Source organism: Lepus europaeus, chromosome 9, assembly GCF_033115175.1.
Source record: "Lepus europaeus isolate LE1 chromosome 9, mLepTim1.pri, whole genome shotgun sequence".
NCBI lineage: Eukaryota > Metazoa > Chordata > Mammalia > Lagomorpha > Leporidae > Lepus > Lepus europaeus.
The window spans coordinates 1,991,128-2,012,236 of record NC_084835.1 but is presented as its reverse complement, the minus strand read 5'-3'; the positions used below and the strand labels follow the sequence as shown (position 1 = coordinate 2,012,236).

Here is a 21,109-nt window from a genome sequence, read left to right as displayed (position 1 = left end):
AAAGGTGATCTGTAACTAATTTCTTCTTTAATTGCTTTATGGCAGATTAATAAAGGCTTGGCCTGCATAATTTCATTTAAAAATTTTTTGGCTTAATATGTTCAATTAAAAATTAGAGACCCTTGTAAAGAAATCACATAATAATCTGTTTACAATAAAACGCCAAGCTGTACCTTATTCAAATTCTTGTTTTTCTAAATTTTAATTAATTCATTTGAGAGGTAAACAGAGCAAGAGAGAGAGACAGAGAGAGACAGAGAGAGAACGATCACGTGCTAATCTGCTGGTTCACTCTCCAAGGCCCACAGTGGCTGGGGTGTGGGTGGCTGGGGCTGAAGCCAAGAACCAGAGGCTCAGCCCAGGTCCCCCACGTGGGAGGCGGGGGCCCCCCACCCCGAGACATCCCCACTGCCTCCCAAGGTCACGTCAGCAGAAAGCTGGGGTGAGGAGCTGGGGCCGGCCCTGGGCCCAGGCACTCGGACTTAACCGCTGGGATAAATGCTCGCCCATCGGCCTGGGTTTAATTACGCGGCCTAGGGGTCAGTAAGGGCCCCTCTTTGGTGGTTTCTCCTCGCTCCTCCCGATCTGCAGCTTCGTGTATCCGACCCTAAGTTTTATGACGTTTAGGATAATGTAAGCCGGATGTCTTCTTTGTGGTTTGCGCATTTTAATGAAAAATGTCACATCTGTCCAACTTCCTATTATTATTTATTTATTTTTTGACAGGCAGAGTTAGACAGTGAGAGAGAGAGAGAGAGACAGAGAGAAAGGTCTTCCTTCTGTTGGTTCACCCCACAAATGGCTGCTACAGCCGGCGTGCTGCGCCGATCCGAAGCCAGGAGCCAGGTGCTTCCTCCTGGTCTCCCATGTGGGTGCAGGGCCCAAGCACTTGGGCCATCCTCCACTGCCTTCCCGGGCCACAGCAGAGAGCTGGACTGGAAGAGGGGCAACCAGGACTAGAACCCGGGGTGTCGGCACCGCAGGCGGAGGATTAGCCAAGTGAGCCTTGGCGCCGGCCCAATTTCCTATCTTTATATGTGAACAATACTTTGTCTGAAAAAGGTATTTTATGCCATCAAATTTCGGTCAGATCACACAGGTTTCTATCAGCTGGAGATGCTGGAAGAGCAGCTGGAAGAGAAACCTGTTTCTGTGAGCTGCGCTCTCTCCCATCCTCTTCCCACGACTTTATCACTGATCCTCCTCAGCTCTCTGGTTGCAGAGATTATGGCTTGGTTGGTTTTATAATCTCCAGCCACTCGGAGGGGACACATCTCATTTACATTTCTCCTTAGATCTGTCTTTTCTCTGATTAATGAAATAAGGGAGACCTAACCTTTTACTTCCTGTCCAAGATAAGAAAGCACAGCGTGCTTCGACGTGGCATGGGATGTGATGATGTTAAATAGAAACTAGGCTGGCGCCCCAGCTCACTAGGCTAATCCTCCGCCTGTGGCACCGGCACCCCGGGTTCTAGTCTCGGTTGGGGCACCGGATTCTGTCCCGGTTGCCCCTCTTCCAGTCCAGCTCTCTGCTGTGGCCCGGGAGTGCAGTGGAGGATGGCCCAAGTGCTTGGGCCCTGCACCCCATGGGAGACCAGGAGGAAGCACCTGGCTCCTGGCTTCAGATCAGTGCAGCGCACCGGCCGCAGCAGCCATTTGGGGGGTTAACCAACGGAAAAGGAAGACCTTTCTCTCTGTCTCTCTCTCTCACTGTCTAACTCTGCCTGTCAAAAAAAAAAAAAAATATATATATATATATATATATATATATAAACTAGTATTTACACACTGATCATGTCTCCTTATCGATCGCACTGATCACCCATAAACTGGAACTTCACTCCTAACTCCCACATTCATGAAGACGTCTGCCTGTCGCACGCTCATCTTGCAGCATCTGTGAGCGTGTCTCGTGGATCAGGCTCAGCACAACGCAGTTTTCGTCTGTGCTCCCCGGCTCTGCCCGGTGGAGTCCAATGCTTTCCCTCCTGCTGTTCCCACCCTGTGAGCCTCCGCCCGAGGTGGGGGCAGCTCCCCTTCCACGCCAGCGCTGGTCTCCCAGAATCCACCTCTTCGTGTCCTGACCGAGTGAGGACGGGGCACAACAAGCCTTCCACGTGTTGTTTGCATTCTTAGGCAACGTCCAGCACCGGGCTCTTCCCCGCCCTGTCCATCACTGTTTTCTGACGTCAGCAGGGTGGAGCTTTTAATTCACTCTGATTACACAAACCGGTTGTGCTACAACCCAGCCTCGTGCTCACCAACCGCAGTGGCAGATCCGATCCCCATCTTACAACTTCAGTCCTCATGAGGTCAAGGGACAGCCATTCTGTTTCCTCTGCTTTGGGAAGATCCCAAGGAGCCAGAAAGAATCTTCTGTTGCTCCACTTTCCACTTCGAGGGTAAATCGGCAACCGCTTCCCTCGTGCCCAGGTTCTACCCCGGGCTGCTGACCGGCTGCTGACCCAGACCAGCACTGCCGTTCTCTCCAGAACACTGCCTCCTCCCACACATCCTTCAGAGCTAAGCTCCACAGCCGCTTCTTCCAGAGCCTCTGCTGTGCCTCCACGGCCCCTGGCCCTCACCCCCGCCCCACCTGAGAGCACGCGGCACCGTCCATGTGGCCGCCCCTCCGACCCAGGACACCAGCAGGCTGCACGGCAGGAGGGACCATCCGGGTTCTGCTCTCTCCTGTATCTGCAGCGCCTGCCCCAGGCCTGGTGTCTGAGAGGTTCTGCCGAAGCCCAGCATTTTCACTTTTCACAAGCAGTCCACACTGGGGGTGGGGGGCTGGCACTGGCTCCTGACTCCGGCTTCTCACCAACGCAGACCCTGGGAAGCAGCACTGATGACACAAGTCCCTGAGGTCCTGCCACCCATGGGGGAGTCTGGGATTGAGCTTCTGACTCCTGGGTTCAGCCTCAGCCCAGCTCCTGCCACTGTGGGCATCCGGGGAGTGAACCGGAGGATGGGAGCTCTCCACATCTGTGCATCTCTGTCTGCCTTTCCAAAAAAAAATTTTTTTTTAAATCAGTCAAATCAGTCACTCTCTTCAACCTTGGAATCGATATTGCATCCTCCATTGGAACCCAATCACGGGTCATCGTCACAGCCATTTCCAGTGCAGCGATCCGGGGCTGCACGTGTAGAGGGAAGCCGGCTGGCAGGTGCAGAGCACGCGCCCACAAGGCAGCAAGGCCCACGGACGGGAGGCAGGGAGTGCCTTCTCTACTTCCACGCTGACTGCAGAGGTGCCGTCCCTGCCTCATTCTGAGTAGGCGGACACCACAAATGGAAGAAACACAGCTTTAAAGTCAGATGCTTCTCTGTTGTTAAGATGCTGTTAACCTTTTCAAAGGGCAGACCTAGGTGTGTGACACAGTAAGGCCGGGCTGCAGGCACCGGCAGCCCTCGCACCTTGGCATCTCCAGGTGTTCTGCAGCCGCGTGCTGGAAGGTGGGAGGAGGGATGCATGCCAATTCCAACAATGTCGCCCAGTCAGGCTCCGTGGGCACAGCACAAACGCCGCAGGGTTGCCTGCAGCTCCCTCTCCAGCTGTGCGGCCTCGCAGGCTCCCGCGCTCCCGTGGAGCTGCTGATCGCACCCTCCTTGCCAGGGGCTGGTGTTGACAGTGGAGACGGTGAGCCTGTGTCACCTCACTGTGGATGCAGGGTGACAGGGTGGGCTACCGCTGGAGGGGGCAGGAGCCTTCCGGGCAAGGTACCGATGGTGCCCACTGCTTACCAAGCCACTGGCATCTACAGAAACATCGCGAACGATCTCCCCATCAGCTGCAGGACTGAGGACTTGACATTTCCTTCAGTCTGGGACACAGGCAGAACTGCTCTCTCTACAGCCGGCACGTTTCATCTGCAATTTTGTAAGTATTCTGTGCACTCAGAATGTCTAAACCACGAGTGGATACGGTGAACTCAGCCACCTCCACTGATGACAGGCAGTCTCTCATGCACGCTGCTTGTCCTTGATGAATGCCTGGCTCCCCTCTGGAATGCACCGGACACTGCACAGAATGCAGGACTTCGACCCCGGACACAACGACACAACGCCTTTCTAAGTCAAAGTGAATTTCGTTTGCAAAATGCAGTTTTCTTTGATCTCAGTTTTCTTCCTAAATGTCTGAAAGCTAAACCAGGCAAGTGATCATTATGTTTCTGCATGCATATTTTATACACACACATAACCTTTACGTAACACATATAACGTCTTTATACTCATACATACACACACGCCTCAGAAAAACGGTCAACCTCTTTGTGCCTGACGCTCACAGGTGTGAGACCCCTGACTGGGGCAGTCACTCCGTGGCTCTGACTCCACTTTCTAAGCTCCAAATCAGTGTAGCTCCACACCCCTAGGATTCGGCCAGCTCCCCGCTGTGCTGCCCACTCTCCTGCCCAGCTCAGTGCAGTACCATGACGCGCTGACCCCACAGAAATACAGATGCATCCCTGAAAATGCGTCTAAACAACTGCTCATTGCCTTTTTATTTTTCAGATGAGAAGACCAGACTCCTAGGGGACGTTTCCAACGGCATCAGAACAGTGAGTGTTCACTGGAAGTTCTATGAAATTCTCAGCCAGGCTAATGCAGAAAGGACGGTGCTGGTCATCTTCCTGTCCCGGCTGCCACGCCCCTGGTCGCACCCTGCTGCACGCACGGCACACTGCTCAGCACCTGCCGGCACCTGGTCCAACACAGCGTCAGCCTCCCCTGCTCTCTGCGCAGGGCGGCTCCGCAGGGGAGCGGTTAGGCTGCGCATCCTCCAGCCTCATGGCTCGGCCCTGCCCCCGGGTGCCAGTCCTTTCTGGTCCTCACATGTACGGGTCTGACTCTGGCAGACCTATGGGCCGCCAGTTAGAAGGGTCAAGTCTGGGGATAATCTCTGGGGTGTGTGTGTGTGTGTGTGTGGTTGTATGTGGTATGTGTGTGGTTGTGTATATGTGGTTGTGTGTGTGGTTGAGGTTGTGTGTATGTGTTGTGTATGTGTGTGTGCAGTTGTGTGTGGTTGTGGGTGTGTGGTTGTATGTGGTATGTGTGTAGGTGTGTGTGGTTGTGTATATGTGGTTGTGTGTGTGGTTGAGGTTGTATGTGTTGTGTATGTGTGTGTGTGTGCAGTTGTGTGTGGTTGTGGTTGTATGTGGTATGTGTGTAGGTGTGTGTGGTTGTGTATATGTGGTTGTGTGTGTGGTTGAGATTGTATGTGTTGTGTATGTGTGTGTGTGTGCAGTTGTGTGTGGTTGTGGGTGTGTGGTTGTATGTGGTATGTGTGTGGTTGTGTATATGTGGTTGTGTGTGGTTGAGGTTGTGTGTATGTGTTGTGTATGTGTGTGTGTGCAGTTGTGTGTGGTTGTGGGTGTGTGGTTGTATGTGGTATGTGTGTAGGTGTGTGTGGTTGTGTATATGTGGTTGTGTGTGTGGTTGAGGTTGTGTGTATGTGTTGTGTATGTGTGTGTGTGTGCAGTTGTGTGTGGTTGTGTATGTGTGTGGTTGTGGTTGTATGTGTGGTATGTGTATATGTGTGCTTGTGTGGTTGTGGGTGTAGTTGAGTGTGCGGTGGGAAGGCCCCTAAAGGAGAACACACTTCCTGGCTTGAATTTCAGTCTACTATGCACAAAAACACTCGCTTACCAAGCGCCTGTCATTAATTAACTAAAATTCTTGGTTTCCACCCAAAAAACACATGGAAACAACCGCACACAAAAAAGAAGAGCTAGAGAAACAATTTCTTGAAATTAATTTGTTATTTTTCTATACTGAATGATCCTCTATGGGCTACTGAATAAGAAGATGTGTTTTTTTTGTTTTTTTTTGTTTTTTTGACAGGCAGAGTGGACAGTGAGAGAGAGACAGAGAGAAAGGTCTTCCTTTTGCCGTTGGTTCACCCTCCAATGGCCGCCGCGGTAGCGCGCTGTGGCCGGCGTACCGCGCTGATCCGATGGCAGGAGCCAGGTGCTTCTCCTGGTCTCCCATGGGGTGCAGGGCCCAAGCACTTGGGCCATCCTCCACTGCCTTCCCGGGCCACAGCAGAGAGCTGGCCTGGAAGAGGGGCAACTGGGACAGAATCTGGCTCCCTGACCGGGACTAGAACCCGGTGTGCCGGTGCCGCAAAGTAGAGGATTAGCCTAGTGAGCCGCGGCGCCGGCCAAGAAGATGTTTAATCAGATGCATTGATTAAGCCACATCTATTTGTAAGTGGGACGGTCTGGATTTGCTACGGACGCAGAAACAGCTCAAAACCCTGTTACTGCAGCCGAAGGAGAAGGCAGGTGGGGAGCACACGGCTGTATCACCTCCCATCAGAGGCCCCAAGTCCGCCCCACAGGACCCTGTTTCCTGCGATCCCCGGCCGCCAGCAAGCTCCACCCTAACTCACTGGATGCCTGCGGTCTTCCAGTCCTGCAGGTGATGAACTCACTTCACACAGGGACCGAGCTCAGGCTCCCGTGGCGCTGTTTCCCACTTGTAATTTAAGTGCTGTAAAAACTGGGTCTATCGGGGTCCGGGGCCTCAGGCACCAGCTCCGCTGGGCTTGGACAGGAGCGACACAGACCAGAGAAGGGAGGCTCCCCTGGACTGCAGGACCCCCACTTACCTCCCAGTCTGATGCAGGCCCAGTCCCTACCGTACCCCTCCTCACTGAGAGCAGCTGGCGCTCAGCTGGGCACACGCCCGCCGCGTGCAGCCACACTCGTCCTCAGAGGCACATTCATGCCCTGCCCTGCTCACAGACCCCCTGCTCACATGTTCACTGTGGACCACCTGGCCTGGCCTGGTCTCTTCCCCAAGGCACTGGCCCGGTGCCCTGTGCCCAGGCCCCCTTTAGGCCCACCTGCGGCCTCCGTGGGGCTGGTGAAGGGGCCTGGAGCGCAGGCTCAGCTGTGTTTTTTGGTGGCGTGGGGGAGAGGCGCTCTCTGCGGTGACCTGCGTGGTGGCTGTGGGCCCCGCCTCTTCCTGCTGAGTCTGCCGGAGTCCCTCGAGCCCTGACCGTGCTGAACCTGCCTCGCTGCCTCCTTTCTCTTTCCATGTGCGATGAGGCCCCTGGGCTTCCTGACTCACGCAGAGAAGCAAACAAACAGCACGGACAGCCCCACCCGATAAAACACACACAACACCGGGTCACCCCCGAGTGCCTGCCCCCGCCGCCCCCACAGAGTCCACGCCACATCTTCACCCTCGTGAGCTCGCTCAATGCCGTCCCTTCAAGGAGCACAGAGACAGATCGCGGCACGACACTCGGAGCGGGACCCTTACCGCCTGCACGAGCGTTAACTGGTGCCTGGCCAGCGCCACACCATCCACAGTCTCACCAAAGACAACGTTCTTTCATGTTTTTTTTTTTTTAAAAAACATGACAACCCTCAGTGTTCTCTCAGTATTAGGTCAAAAGCCTGGCCCCTCCTAACTGCTGTGTTTCTTTAAGGAAACAACACGGAGCCCGGGCCCCCCAGCCACACTCAGCAGAAAACGCCAATGGCAGCGAGGACACCGGGTTTGGCCTCTGAGAAGAGGACTCCTAGGATTGGCCTCAGCCGTTGTGTGGAGTCCTTGACAGCAACTTTCCAGTGCTGGGAGATGGGCTAAGTGAGCATTGCAGTACAGCCACAAGGCCAGAGCAGCTCTGTGTTCCTAACAGTTTCACAGGAAACCTCTTGGGCAACAAATTTGAAAAAAATTCTTGCCCATAAGCTATTACATGAATATACATGAAGATTCATATATGAGATTTAACTCTGATCTCAAGCTTAGGTAAATGACAACAATCAAACCACCTCTGATTAATACAATCAGCAACGCTCAGATCTGATCGCTGCCGCACTGACAATGTCGCCTCCTCGCACGTGACACACGGCTAGCGTCTGCTGGGCACAGGTGACTGCACTGGGCTGCCTTGGTGCTGAGAGAGGTCTGCAGGCATCCACTGGGAGGCCGGCTGGGGGGGGGGGGGGGTGCAGCAAGGCCGGGAGGGCAGGAACAGGCCGCTTCTTGAGGAGTGCGGCCGGCGGGGCAACCACAGGGCCCAGCCAGGCCGACGGCAACACCCAAGGGGGTCTGGCAGGGCAGGTGGGGGCCCAGCAGCTGCAAGGGGGCGATCTGAGCCGTATCTAGAATCCAGAGGCTATCACGTTATGTTTGGGGACGGGGAGTGGGGTTGAAATGGGATCTAGTTTGTGTGGGGGGTGACATGTGAGGGTAGCAACCAGCAGGTGTCCAGACTATAAGGACGTGGGTCATATTTGGTGCAGACAAGGACACACTTGAAAACCTAAGGTTACACAGAGCTGGAGGCCGGAGCGCCAGCTCGGGGAGGGCATGGACTGGGGCGTCACACAGAGCTGGCGGCTTGCCCAGCGTGTGCACGTCTTGAAGATTATTCTGAGGACAGAGGATGCTCACTTCCAGCACAGCAAGATTAGCCCTGGCTCAGTGACCTGCCAGCATGGTTTGGACTCAGAAAGAAACGGGGCCATCCTGGTTCTGAAGGTGACATTGACGCTGAAAGCGCAGGTGTGGGAGGAGAGACAGTGCAGCTGGTGAGGGAGCAGGGCCCCGAGAAGTTACATAACCGGCCAGCGCCGCACGGCGGGTTGGCAGGGCAGCCGGGACGGGCAGTGGGTGTCCCCCTTTCTCTCTCCCTGTGTCCTTCAGCAAGTACAAGGCGGCCCAGCTGGGATAACCAGGCTGTGGGGAGGCCTAAGCTTCTCCTCAGAGCCAGCACGGGTGTGTTCCGAACAAAGGCGATTTACAGAACCCTGCAGGGAACTGCACAGAGACAGGCTTAGAGCTACGGACTCTGGAGGGCAGGGCCACACACCCTCCTCTGGGCTGCACCCACAGTCTCCTGGGCTGCTTCTAGATCTATCAACGATGCCGTAAAACCACCGCCCGCAGGGAGTTCGAGCGGAGTTGGCCTGCAGAGGCCCCAGGAAGCACGGGCACAGAGCGCCGTGAGCACCACCACTGTTCTCTGCTGTGTGCAAAGGTGGGGTGTCCTGGGCCACAGTCACCCCAAACCTGCTGCTGATTAGCCTGAGCCTTGCATGGTCCCTGCTCCCATTTCCTGTAGGACGGCTGTGAGCACCGGAAGACAGGTAGCACCAAGGTAACACCAGAAGGTAACGTCAACTCCTGCCCTGTCGCTCCCTAAAGAACGCTCAGACGCCGCTGTTACTACTCGGGGGCCGGGCCCTGCGGACAGGATCCAACTGTGATGGGCCTGGTGCTGCATCACAGCATCTGCGATCCGTAAGGACCAGCAGGTTTTCTACTTTCTCACGCCCTGGGAAGCCACATTTCCGCTCGTGACATTGCGGGAGGGGCTGGCCAGACGCGAGCTGAAACTAGCACCGGAGAGCAGCCAGACGTGTCTTGGTCATCTGTGCCTTACATGTGACCACAGAGATGTATGAACTTGAAGGTAAGCCTGAGTCATTTTAAATTCCTAAGGACACACACTTGACCCAAGGCGTGATCAAGCCTGGTCCTCGGGTGGCGTGGAAGCCACTGCTGTGCCTCAGGCTGGGCTAGACGATCAGAGTGAGTGGCTTTTCAACCTGGTACGGCCCCAGAGTCAGCCAGGCCTCAGGACCAGTGTCAGGGACCCCACCCCAGGCGTATGGAAACAGCCATGGGGAAAGGTGGGATGGGTACGGCTTTCACAGGTGGACAGGGTTGGCTCTGGCTGCCACCCATCACCCATCAGAGGAGAGGTATGTGGGGAGCGCAAGGTGCAGCCCGGGCTCCTCACACCTCACACATGCATGGCCCGGGCTCCTCACATCTCATATGTGCACGGCCCCTGTGGCCCAGGCTCCTCACATCTCACACATGCACAGCCCCTGGCGGTGTTGCTACAATTTGAGTTCTGCTTCAGTGGGGGCCCTGGTGGGGTCTCAGGTTCTACCTCCTTAGCAAACCCCCAGGCGAGGTCCCTGCCAATCCGGGGGCCGCCGTGGAGTGGCGAGGACCTGGGTGACATAACGGTGGGTGGGAAGGATGTGGCCATGGGTAACATGGCCTCTTTGGCCCACTGGAAGGAAGATGCTCCAAGTACCTCAGTTCCATTCCTACCTAAGGAGAGCTTGACTGATGGCCAAGAGCTCCTGGCGGCAAATGACCCTGGAGTTGGCAGAAGGCGAAGGAACATTCCGCACCCCAACTGTTTTTGTTTCTAACGTGAAGGTGCCCGAGAGACCGCCAGAGTTCGCCGGAGTGATTTCACTCTCTGGCGTTTGCGTCAGCAACTTCCCAGTTCAATCTGGGCAACGCATCCCCCCCAAAATCACGCCTCTGAACCAAGAGACGGCCAACAGGCTGTTCACGGGGTCTGGCAGGGCCTGGAAACCCGCTGGCCAAAAACGCTCCTGACAAAGGATGCTAGCTGCTCATCCCTGCGCCACCAAGAGAAGTCCCGAAACCCCATGGCTCCCGGAGGGGACCGGCGGCCACCCCACGGCGGCTCTGAGGCTGCGCCTCGGCCCACGCGGGTACAATGAAAGGCTGGCTCGTTTGCTTTCCTCTGCAGGTCCTGTCACAGTTGAAACCAGGACACCATATGCTGGGTCTAACCGCCCAGTGTGTCCAGCGGCTCTCGGCCATTTCGCCGGCTCTTAGGGGACACAGAGTGTGGAGAGGCCGAGAGAGAAGCACTGTTGTGCAGCCCGCACAGGAGTGTTCACAGCAATGGGGAGGGGTGCACCCCAGCAGCAGCAATGCCACGGCCCCAGACGGCGGGTGTCTGAGCCGCTCCCTGCATCCTGTCCCGGCCCCGCCTGCCTGGCTCACGGAGCCACTGCGCACGTGGTCCCTGAGAGCCCAGGATGAGAACGCTCATTCCTTGTTGTCACCGTCAAGACTGTCTGGATGTCAGTGCAGCTCACGGGGCCGAGTCTCAGCGCCTGACTGCTGCCGGCAGACGCACGCACCGTGGTGGACGTCACTCATTCCCCCTGGGGACGGACAGCAGCCAGGTGTCCCCTGTGTGGCAGCTCAGCACCACTTCCTGTGTTCTGCTTTTCCCAGAGAGGGAACTGGACCAGGGAGCCCTGGCGTTGTTGACAAGGTGTCCCTACGGCCGGCGCCGCGGCTCAACAGGCTAATCCTCCACCTTGCGGCGCCGGCACACCGGGTTCTAGTCCCGGCCGGGGCGCCAGATTCTGTCCCAGTTGCCCCTCTTCCAGGCCAGCTCTCTGCTGTGGCCAGGGAGTGCAGTGGAGGATGGCCCAAGTCCTTGGGTCCTGCACCCCATGGGAGACCAGGAGAAGCACCTGGCTCCTGCCATCGGATCAGCGAGATGTGCCAGCCGCGGCGGCCATTGGAAGGTGAACCAACGGCAAAAAGGAAGACCTTTCTCTCTGTCTCTCTCTCTCACTGTCCACTCTGCCTGTCAAAAATAAAAAAAAAAGAAAAGAAAAGAAAAGAAAAGGTGTCCCTACAGGGTATATTTCACAGTGGCAGGCAGGCGACAGAAGCCTCAGGACGGGGAGGCAGATGTAGCAGAAATAAACGAAGTTTCCCAATTGCACTTCTCAGACTCCTCCGTGAAACGAGACGTGCTATTCCGTGAGAACCGCAGGATGCAGGTGTGTGTCTGTAGCTATGTGGTTCACCCGTGCCCCAACCCCTCCCGCGCCCCAAGAGGAGAGGCCTTCGACAGCGCCAGCGTCCCAGATCAGTCGGGTGCTCAGCCTCTACTGAGTGACAGCCAGGTAGCGCCAGGGCTCGGAGGCATCCAGTCTCCCCACTTCACGCCTAACCAGGGTGGGGCACGCAGGACTTCACTCTGCCTTGTCCAGATCAGACCAGGACGTGAACCACACCCAGGCCTGGGTGCCCCAAGCTGTTCTCCACGTTTAGTGTTTTAGACACTCACTCGAAGGCAAAAAACCCTCCTCGAGACGAAGCCAAACCCAAACCCCTGAAACCAGACTGAGATGCTCTGTCAGTCCTCGAAGGCCACAAGTCCTAGCAACGCCGTGGCCGTGGCGCCCCGGGCTCTTCCAGCCGCCCTGCGGGCAGTACCGGGGGAGTGAGCCTGGCAGCTGTCTTAACAATGGCTACTTTCTGCTGGGCCTCTCAGCCGAGGCTTGAGATGGGAAAGGGGCAGTTAACAAGGTGTTTGCCAAATCCAAAAAGGTCGCTCTATGAACTGCATACAAAGCCGAAGAGAAAATGAGGCAGTGACAGACAGCAGATCTCAAACTAAACTCAGACCGAACTCCCAAGAGTGGAGCTTATCCACCTGTCCATCACGAAGCTACTGCATGACAGCGTGCACGATGGGGCTCCCCTGTGACCCTTAAACGGCAGGGCCGGGAGAGCCTCTGGTCGGTGAGCTCCAGGGGACAGAGGCCCTGGCTCAGGCCCATCTGATCTCACACATCAGAGCTCGTCCTCTGGCTGCCCACACGCGCCCACTCTTCTGTCCTTTGTTAACAAACCAGAGCAGCAAGCGAACTCCCCCTGAGTTCTGTGAGCCACTCAGCACATCACTGGACCCTAGGAGGGCATTGTGGGAACTCTCGGGCTGTCACTGGTTCGTCAGAAGTTCTGGGGGTCAGGGCCTTGGTGACAGGCCGACTGTTTGCTGTGCAGGATTCAACCTCTGGACACCTGGCCGGTGTCCAGAGAGCTGGAGAACTGGACAGTGGAGCAGAAACACCCACACACAGGTAGCAGAAGTGTTCCTCCTCAGACCAGCAAGGACGTGAACCAGGGCAGGGCCACCGCCTGCTGCCCCTCACGTTGTGACAAGCTCTGGCAGCGTGGTGACGCTGCTTTCCCCGGAGCCAGGACTGTGATGGCCTCGGTGTCCCCACCTGCGGCCAGGCAGTCGGCAGCAGCTCGAACACTCGCACGGCCCAATGCTTTCCTGTCCTAGGGCACGGACGGGCTTTGGGATTCTATAAAGGACCCTGTGCCCTCGGCACACGGCACACGTGACAGCAGTGGGCGGGGCGAGCAGCCCAGGGCAACCGTACCTCCAGAGTGGGGCGGCGGCCCGCACAGCAGCACCATCCCCTGACCTCGGCGGACCGACACCGTGCTTCTTGTTCGCGTCCTGAAGTTCTCCAGGTCTGGGGAAGAAAGAAGAGAAAACGTCTTTGAACTCGAATGCGCTGAAATATCCCGGGACAGCGTCTGTGCCCAAGAGGGTGCTCGGACGCCCGTCCTCCCATGCCACGTGCACCCGACAGATACCGCCTGTGGCACAGCCGCTGTCACGGGCACCTCTCTAGGTGTACACTGTTAGAACGACAGAAATGTAGAATCCATTTCCTCAGGCATACTGGCCACGTCTCAGGGACCACCCGGGGGACAGCACACAGAACATTTCCAACAGTCTGGAAGATTCTATGGGATGGTGCAGCTGTAGGTGAAGAACCTGAGGTTTAAACGTGGAGAAGTGGTTTCCCCAAGACATCTCCGGCATAAAACAGCAGAATCAGGAGGCGTCACCGGCTCCCTGACAGCTCCCAACCACCGTGAGACGGGCGGTTCCTGTTTCCCACGCGTGACATCGCCACAGACACGCACATCGAGAATGTAGAACCATTTTTAAAATTCTACGCATTTTTAACTATCTAGAAAGAACTGTTCCTGGTTCTTTGGGGGAAGGCATTCCTTTCCTTCAAGGAAATCAGGTCTGATTAGCGAGACGACACTGACAAAGCCAAAGATCAGGGCTGGCGTCTGTAAACAAGCAGTTGCCAATAAAAAAGGAGTTCATAGAAGAAACACGTCTGATAAACTTGCAGACGCATTGTTGTTTAAAAAACACACCTCTCCTCCCACTCTGCCAGAGGGAAAGCCTCTCAAGAAGGGCTGCTTTAAGCGACATTTCATTTCTCTCTTGTTCAATAACCACGCACTGAACGTGGGGATGACTGCAGCTCCTGAGTGCTGTGCACGCTCCGTCTGGCCGCCCCCCCCCGGAGCGAGAGACAGCGCCTGGCTACCGTCTGCATGCCGGCTACTCTAGTGAGGGCCACGGGCGTCGTCTCATGGGACCTCAACGTCAATGTGGAGCTGAGTGCCACTCAGAATTAGGTTTCCCTGCTCTTCAGAATGTGTGATAATCCGCCCAGAATACACACCAGGCAGAGTGACGCAAGCAGGCAGGGGAGGTCAAACAGCACACACTTCCGGCAGGTGCAAAGTGGGACACTCAGGATATTAAAAAAGTGACGCCTGTCTTGATTACCAGTATCTTCAGGAATTGGGAAAATCTGAATGCACACATGATTGTTTTCATCACTTAACGCACGAATACGAATTCTAGGGAGTGTCAGGCTCAGGCCACAAACAGTGAGGACGGAGTTTGTGCTCGGGGGGGCCAGCGTCTGAGAGGTAGAGCTGACAGGTGCCACCCACTGGGTCACGACAGCCAGAGGCGGCCAGGGGACAGGTGTGCGAAGGGCACACGAAAGGCACAGGCTCAGAACACAGGGCTGGGATTTACACTGCGTTTCTAATGTAATGGGTTCCTTTTAATTCGCCAGGCATCAGATAAAAGTGGAACATGGTATTTTTCTTCTCTTTAAGGAAAAGGTCTGAGATGTCATCAGAAGGAATTAAACCAGAGATTTCAGAACTTTCTCGCAGAATTAGTATTTTCGACTATTATCCCTAAAAGTGACAGCGAATCTGTTTGAATTGTCACGCTGGCACACACACTCTTGGAGCAAGCTATCTACTGTTTTGTACACATACACCATCCAGCTTCCAGAGTTCCCTAAAAAAATCAAAAGCCAAGAGATAACAGAGATCAAATGTCCTATAGGGAAAGCCAGCCTAGTTCCTGACTGCAGGGAGAATTTAAGAAACAGGAAAGAAAATCAGGAGATGTGCAGTGACTCTGAACTCGGCGTCCTGAGCTTAAAGACACGGATCGCCTTGTCCCTTCTGGTTTCTGGAATCACTCGGCTCTACAGGATTAGGGCAGCCCTCGTCCAGGACAAAATTCCGGTATTTGAGGAGATAATTTAACAACATCTCCTGGTAGTTAACTGAAATGGATCCAGATCTCTGCACAGCGAGCAGGAGGCTATGTCTGAGTTTGAGAGCCGCCTCGGCCACTATCAGATGTCCTGCCTGGGTCAAGTCTTACTTTCATCATGAATACAGAGAAGAATCATGATTTGTTTTAATATAAAAGTCGCGTGCAAAGCTGTAAGTGAGATAATATTCGACAGAGATGAGGCCAACCAAGGCCTTTCCTGGGGTGTGAGACTGCTGCTTGGTATGCATTTGTTCAGTCCACTGGGGAGAGCCACGGGCAGGGGCAAATCATAGCCCGACCAACCTATTAAAAACTGTTCTGGGGGCCAGAACTGTGGTATAAAGGCTGGGACCGCCGCCTACAGCGCCAGCATCCCATATGGGTACCGGCTGCTCCACTTCTGATCCGGCTCTCTGCTGTGGCCTGGGAGGGCAGTGGAGCATGGCCCAAGTGTTTGGGCCCTTGTGCCTGTGTGAGGGACCTGGAAGAAGCTCCTGGCTTCAGATCAGCATGGTTTTAGCCATTGCAACTGTCTGGGGAGTGAACCAGCGGATGGAAGACCTCTCTCTGCCTCTGCCTCTGCCTCTCTGTAACTCCGCCTTTCAGAATGATAAATAAACCTTAGAACATAAAGGTGTTCTGAAAAGCAAATACACCCCAGAGCAAAGGGGAGATGACACAGGATCTACACACACGTTTAGGGAAAGATTACAGGTCCAAGACCGGTCTTTCCAGACACAGCTGCCCATACTCTAACTGCTCACAATGTGGCAATTTTCCAGGTCAAAGCACCGTGTGTATGAATGGGTGTTCTGTGAGCTTTGTGCACTCTTGGCTGACCTCTGAGCAGCAACACTTGCCCATGTATTATTGTGTTTTACCCTCAGAGCCTCCTCGGTGTCTGGGTCCCCATCAGCAGTGGCAGGCATGAGATGGTCAGAACACTAGACGGCGAACGTTGTCACCGGGACTGTCACACTCACAGCAACAGTGTCACTCACCTGCAGACTGTCCTGGGCTCACAGGCGTTAAACACTGTTCTTACACAGCCGCACTTGGCTCCATCACAGCCTGACTCCCCAAGTTCTAAGTCACTGTAGCTCCGAGAAGTTCAGCACCTCCCTCACCCAGGAAGGCTGCGGCCAGAGCCAGACCAGGGCACAGGCTCGGGCCTATCGGCAACGGTGCTGTGCTGGGCGGCTCCAGAACCCACGGCTCCCCACAGGCAGGGAAGTCTGCACAAAATCACATCTCAGCCCCGCATCTGACGCCCAGGGCACCCAACAAGTTGGTCTGAAAGGATTGCACACTCGTGAACACCCAGGGGACGCCCACATCTCAACCACAAGGTGGTGGATGGGTGCCCTGCTTCCAAGTCTTACCCCTCCCTTTCCCTGTGGTCGAGCGCTTGAGGCTGGGGTTTTAAACATAAGACGCATGAAGACGAGCAGGGAGAAATGACCAGGAGCAACTCCACCGAGCAGCAGGCTGGTGGCCGACAAGCGCCCGTGGGTGGTGCAACCTTCGGCTGCTGCCACTGGTGGTTAAAGAGACAGCTGATGCGCCATGTAGATGTGCGGTAAGGAATGGTACCCGCGGGCCGCGGTTTCTCAGAGCAGCTCGTTCTTCTAGCTCTGTGAATGGTTCATTAACATGGGCTGGGGAGACTTGAAATACACAGCCCTACTTTGCAGCCTCGGTTCCTTTACCGGCATTTTATACGATTTCCCCACAACCACGTGCTCAGGCAGGCTCGGTTTTGTGGCAGACACCATATTTTTCTATGAAAACAGTGTCCTTTATTCTCCCATGGAATATACACTACAGCAGTTGTTAGCTCACTGATCTGATACACACGTGGCTGAAATACAAGACAAGGTCGTCAGAAAATAATGGGTGATGCATAGTATGAAAAAAAATTGGATATGATCTCATTATTTTGCACCAGCATAAACTTATCTTTTAATTCCATTTCCTCTCGACGTTCTGAAGTGCCCTCCTTGTTACAGTCCTGGGGACCTCCTGGCTCTGTAGCAGACTCAGTGGCTAAACTCCTGGAGGAGTCCAAGCGCATAAAGGCCTTAAAGCTGCACCAGGTGATCAATAATAAAAAGCCGCAATAAAGGAAAACATTTGGAATCCAGACCACAGGGTAAATCAGAGAGCGAGGGAAGCCTCTGCGTAGGCCCTGCCTGGAGAGTTATTAAATGTTTAGAGCCGTGGAAACTGCAGTGGGTAATAAATACCTGGATGCAGTCTAGAGAAAATAAAATCAGGAGGTTTGAGGATACGTTTTGAGAAGTAATAACGATAAATAAGAAAGAGTAATTTATTTTGGCCGTCATTAAGGGACTGGACTCCGCATGCAGACAGGACGAGCCACAGCTGCTCGCAGGGTAAGACCAGCCAGAGGAAGGGAGTTTGAAACCAGTCAGCAAGGTCAGTGAGGCGGCGGAACACATCACAGCACGGTCACAGTCCACAGACAGAAGAGAGGGAAAGGAAAGGGGGGAACAATACAGAAAACCACGCATTTCTGACTGCACGTGTTACTTAATGCACATAAAAAATGCCAACTCACTTTCCCCCACTTGGACAAACCTCAGTTCTATGAATTCTCACTCAGAGGCCTGGGCCAGAGATGGTCAGCACCACTTCCCATTGTTATCGCTTCCTCCAATTTGAAAGAAACAATCAATAAGGAAATCAATATCAACTTGGAGAACGGCCAAGCCATACATTGGTTACGAAGATGATTTCCATAATGATGGCTGCACCGTTTGCAAAAGGAAAGAGGCAACCCTGAAGATCCACCAGCATCCGCACACGTGACCTGATGTCTTCACTCCGCCACACGCCCCCGAGTGTGTGTCCCGGTGGACGTTGCTGCCCATCCGTGTGGTCACTTGGGCTGCACAGAGAGCGGATCTCAATCCACTGGATCTTCTGAGTGACGAAGCCACGGGTTTTCAGATCCTTCCCACGCGGGAGAAGGGAAAGACTCTTAGCGAGCGTGGCACGGTCGCCTGGGGCTCCCTGTGCCAGAGCTCGCAGCAGGAGCGAGAGGTGATCCACGGCTCTCCACCGAGTCCAGGAGCCGGAAGGGCCCAGCGCCCTCCCTCAGGGGCGCGTGCTGTGGGCGCGTCACTCACAGGCCCTCAACTCATCTCTGAGGCCTGCACAACAGCCCCTACCTCCCAGGGCTCTCTGATCACTGAGCCCACGCACACGAAGTTCTCAGCCTTCCTCCTGGCCCAGGGCGGTGCACTACAAACACTTGTGCCGTCACTGTTAAGAGCATCACAGGCAAAGTCTACAGAAACCGGCTCCCTGGGGACAAGCTGGGTCCACATTTTCCCAAAGATGAGCTAACCCTGGTGGAGTCTGGTCAGTCCCACCATGGCCAAAACGCTCGTCCGACATACAGTCACCCTCCTCTACCATGCTCAGTGAGCCAGCCGCCGGATCCAAGCCAATGTGGGGCGGTACTCTTGACGAGACTTACAGAGCTGCGACACCGATTCCTGGGGCCACAGAGGGTTCTGTGCGTGGGAAGCGAGCCTGTTACCTTTTCACATAAAGCCGAAAAATACCATTTTCATAAACCAGTAACGCAAATGTTTACGTTCCTTAAAGAGATATAAAATGTGACATTTCAAGCAGAAATCACAGGTTAAGTATTACAATATTTACTGACTATGTAAATTTACTCTTGAAGCCTGAAGTTTTAGAAGTCTATGTTGTAAATTAAGTGAAAATAAGATGAATATAAATGGAAATTCCTTGTGTCCGTCTCTACCAAAATCATCAGATATTGGCAGAGGTACACAACGGCGTCTTGTTGCTTTATGCTATTCATTTTTCCTGTTTGCTCATCCAATATCGAATAAAAACGTTTGAACTGTTTAGTGCCACGTATTAATGTCGACCCTTTTCTCTCTCTACCCACTAAGTAACAACAACAGCAGGCTATGGATATTCTGAAAACGTGACTCCACTGTCCCCGTGCTGGCAGTGAGGAGGAAGGTACCCAAGGCTCACGGCAGGTGTTGGTTTGACGGTGAATCTCCTTCCGCGCTATCTCTCATTAGATAACAGAAGCCTTAGTGATACTCCTGAGTTAATGTACTCTCAGTCTACAAATGGCTCAATTGCAAAAAGGGCTTCCAATCTTTTTCTCTCCTAATCCCCAACGCTGCTGCCATGACCACTATGACAATCCTTGGGACATTCGTATTTCTTTTTTTTTTAATTTTTATTTATTTATTTATTTATTTATTTATTTATTTATTTTTGAAGGCAGAGTGGATAGTGAGAGAGAGAGAGAGAGAGAGAGAGAAAGGTCTTCCTTTTTGCCGTTGGTTCACCCTCCAATGGCCGCTGCGGCCGGCGCATCGCTCTGATCTGAAGCCAGGAGCCAGGTGCTTCTCCTGGTCTCCCTTGCGGGTGCAGGGCCCAAGGAATTGGGTCATCCTCCACTGCCTTCCTGGGCCACAGCAGAGAGCTGCCCTGGAAGAGGGGCCACCAGGATAGAATCCGGCATCCCAACCGGGACTAGAACCCGGTGTGCCGGCGCCGCAAGGCGGAGGATTAGCCTGTTAAGCCACGGCACCGGCCATTGGACGTTCGTATTTCAAAAGAAGAGGCAGCGGCATCTGGAGCTCGCGCAGGTCCTGACCCCCCCGCACAGCATCGCTGTTCCACTGTCCAGGCTGGCTCTCACCCTGACCGGCCATCAGAAATTCTGATGCCATCTTACCATCACGGAGAGGCCATTCTCGGCCAGAAGTGTCTTCAGAGCCACCCCCCTGCTGCTAGTTATTTACAGTGCAGAGGGAATTAACCCAGTCTACCTCCACTTAGCAAATAAGAACAGAATGGACCCAGCGAACGTGAGTGTCGAATACTAAAAAAGGAACAAAGGGAAATTTCACCTGAGAAGCAGCATGGAACTCAAGTTAGGGCTGAGAAAGGTTAAGGGCTAATGACCTAAAAAATGACATGAGAGAAAGGGTGTGGAGATTGCCAGAGAGAATCTGCCCATGGTCAGCATAAACACTGGGCACAGCCGGAGGTGCCACTCCCCTCTTCATTAACCACATGGCGGCATCGCTCTTTGATTCCAGGAACCAAACTGGGGCAAGGAGTAAAAATAGGAAAATCAATATCACCTGTTCAGGACGCTGCTACAGTCTCTGCTGTCAATGTAACAACTTTTAAGATTCACTTATTTCAAAGGCAGCGGGACAGGGAGAATCAGGGCAGGGAGGAGAGAGAGAGAGAGAGAGAGAGAGAGAGAGAGAGAGAGAGAGAGAGATCTTCCATCCACTGGTTCACCCCCCAAGGGCTACAACAGTCAGGGCTGCGCCAAGCTGAAGCCAGGTGCCAGGAGCTCAATGCTGGTCTCACACGTGGTGCAGGGGGCACAAGGGCTTCTTCCACAAGCTCATTAGCAGGAATCTGGGTCACAAACAGAGCATCTGGGCTGGAACTAGCACTCAACATGGGATGCTGGTATTGCAAGCAGTGGCTTAACCCACTGTATCACAACACCAGCCCCTTAAGACCTGTTCCAACTACTTATGGGAGAACACAGGCTCTCTGTGCACCCATTTCTTCACTCACCCTTCTCAACAACTCTGTGCGGAGGTTCTATCACAAAGCCTGTCTTACAGAGAGCAACGTCGACATCCGAGGTCACAGACGCAGACTATGAAGAGGTCCAGACCGGAATCCAGGGCTCCATGACCCGGGAGTCCCCACACTGAGTTCCACAACAGGAACAAGGCCACACCTCCCGATGCGCTGGGGGACTCCTGAGACTCCACGTTTCCCCCGTCGACTGTTACTCTCCGGACCTTACGAGAAGTGAGGCTGCTTTGTTGCTCTCTTCTACGAGGGCACGGCCTTCCTGAAAGCTATTTTTATGCCTCATTCCAGCTCCTTCCTTCCCCTCATTTCTCTGGCACACTTTATCTCGACCTTTGTGCTACTTAAAAAGCCAGCGACCAGCTCAATTTAACATGTCTGCGTCTCCCCGTGAGCGCCATAAAAAACGTGCCCCTCCCCACGTGAGGTTAGTACCACC

At 54.3% G+C, this 21,109-nt stretch overlaps 1 protein-coding gene across 1 annotated transcript in view; it reads right to left on the bottom strand.

Annotated features, from left to right (window-relative positions):
* The window catches only part of LOC133766705 (contactin-4), a 268,926-nt gene that overhangs the window by 190,529 nt on the left and 57,288 nt on the right, over positions 1-21,109 (bottom strand). The window contains exon 3 of the mRNA XM_062200335.1: positions 13,001-13,096. Within this exon, the coding sequence (XP_062056319.1) occupies positions 13,001-13,096 (96 nt within the window). The remainder of the gene's footprint in view (positions 1-13,000; positions 13,097-21,109) is intronic.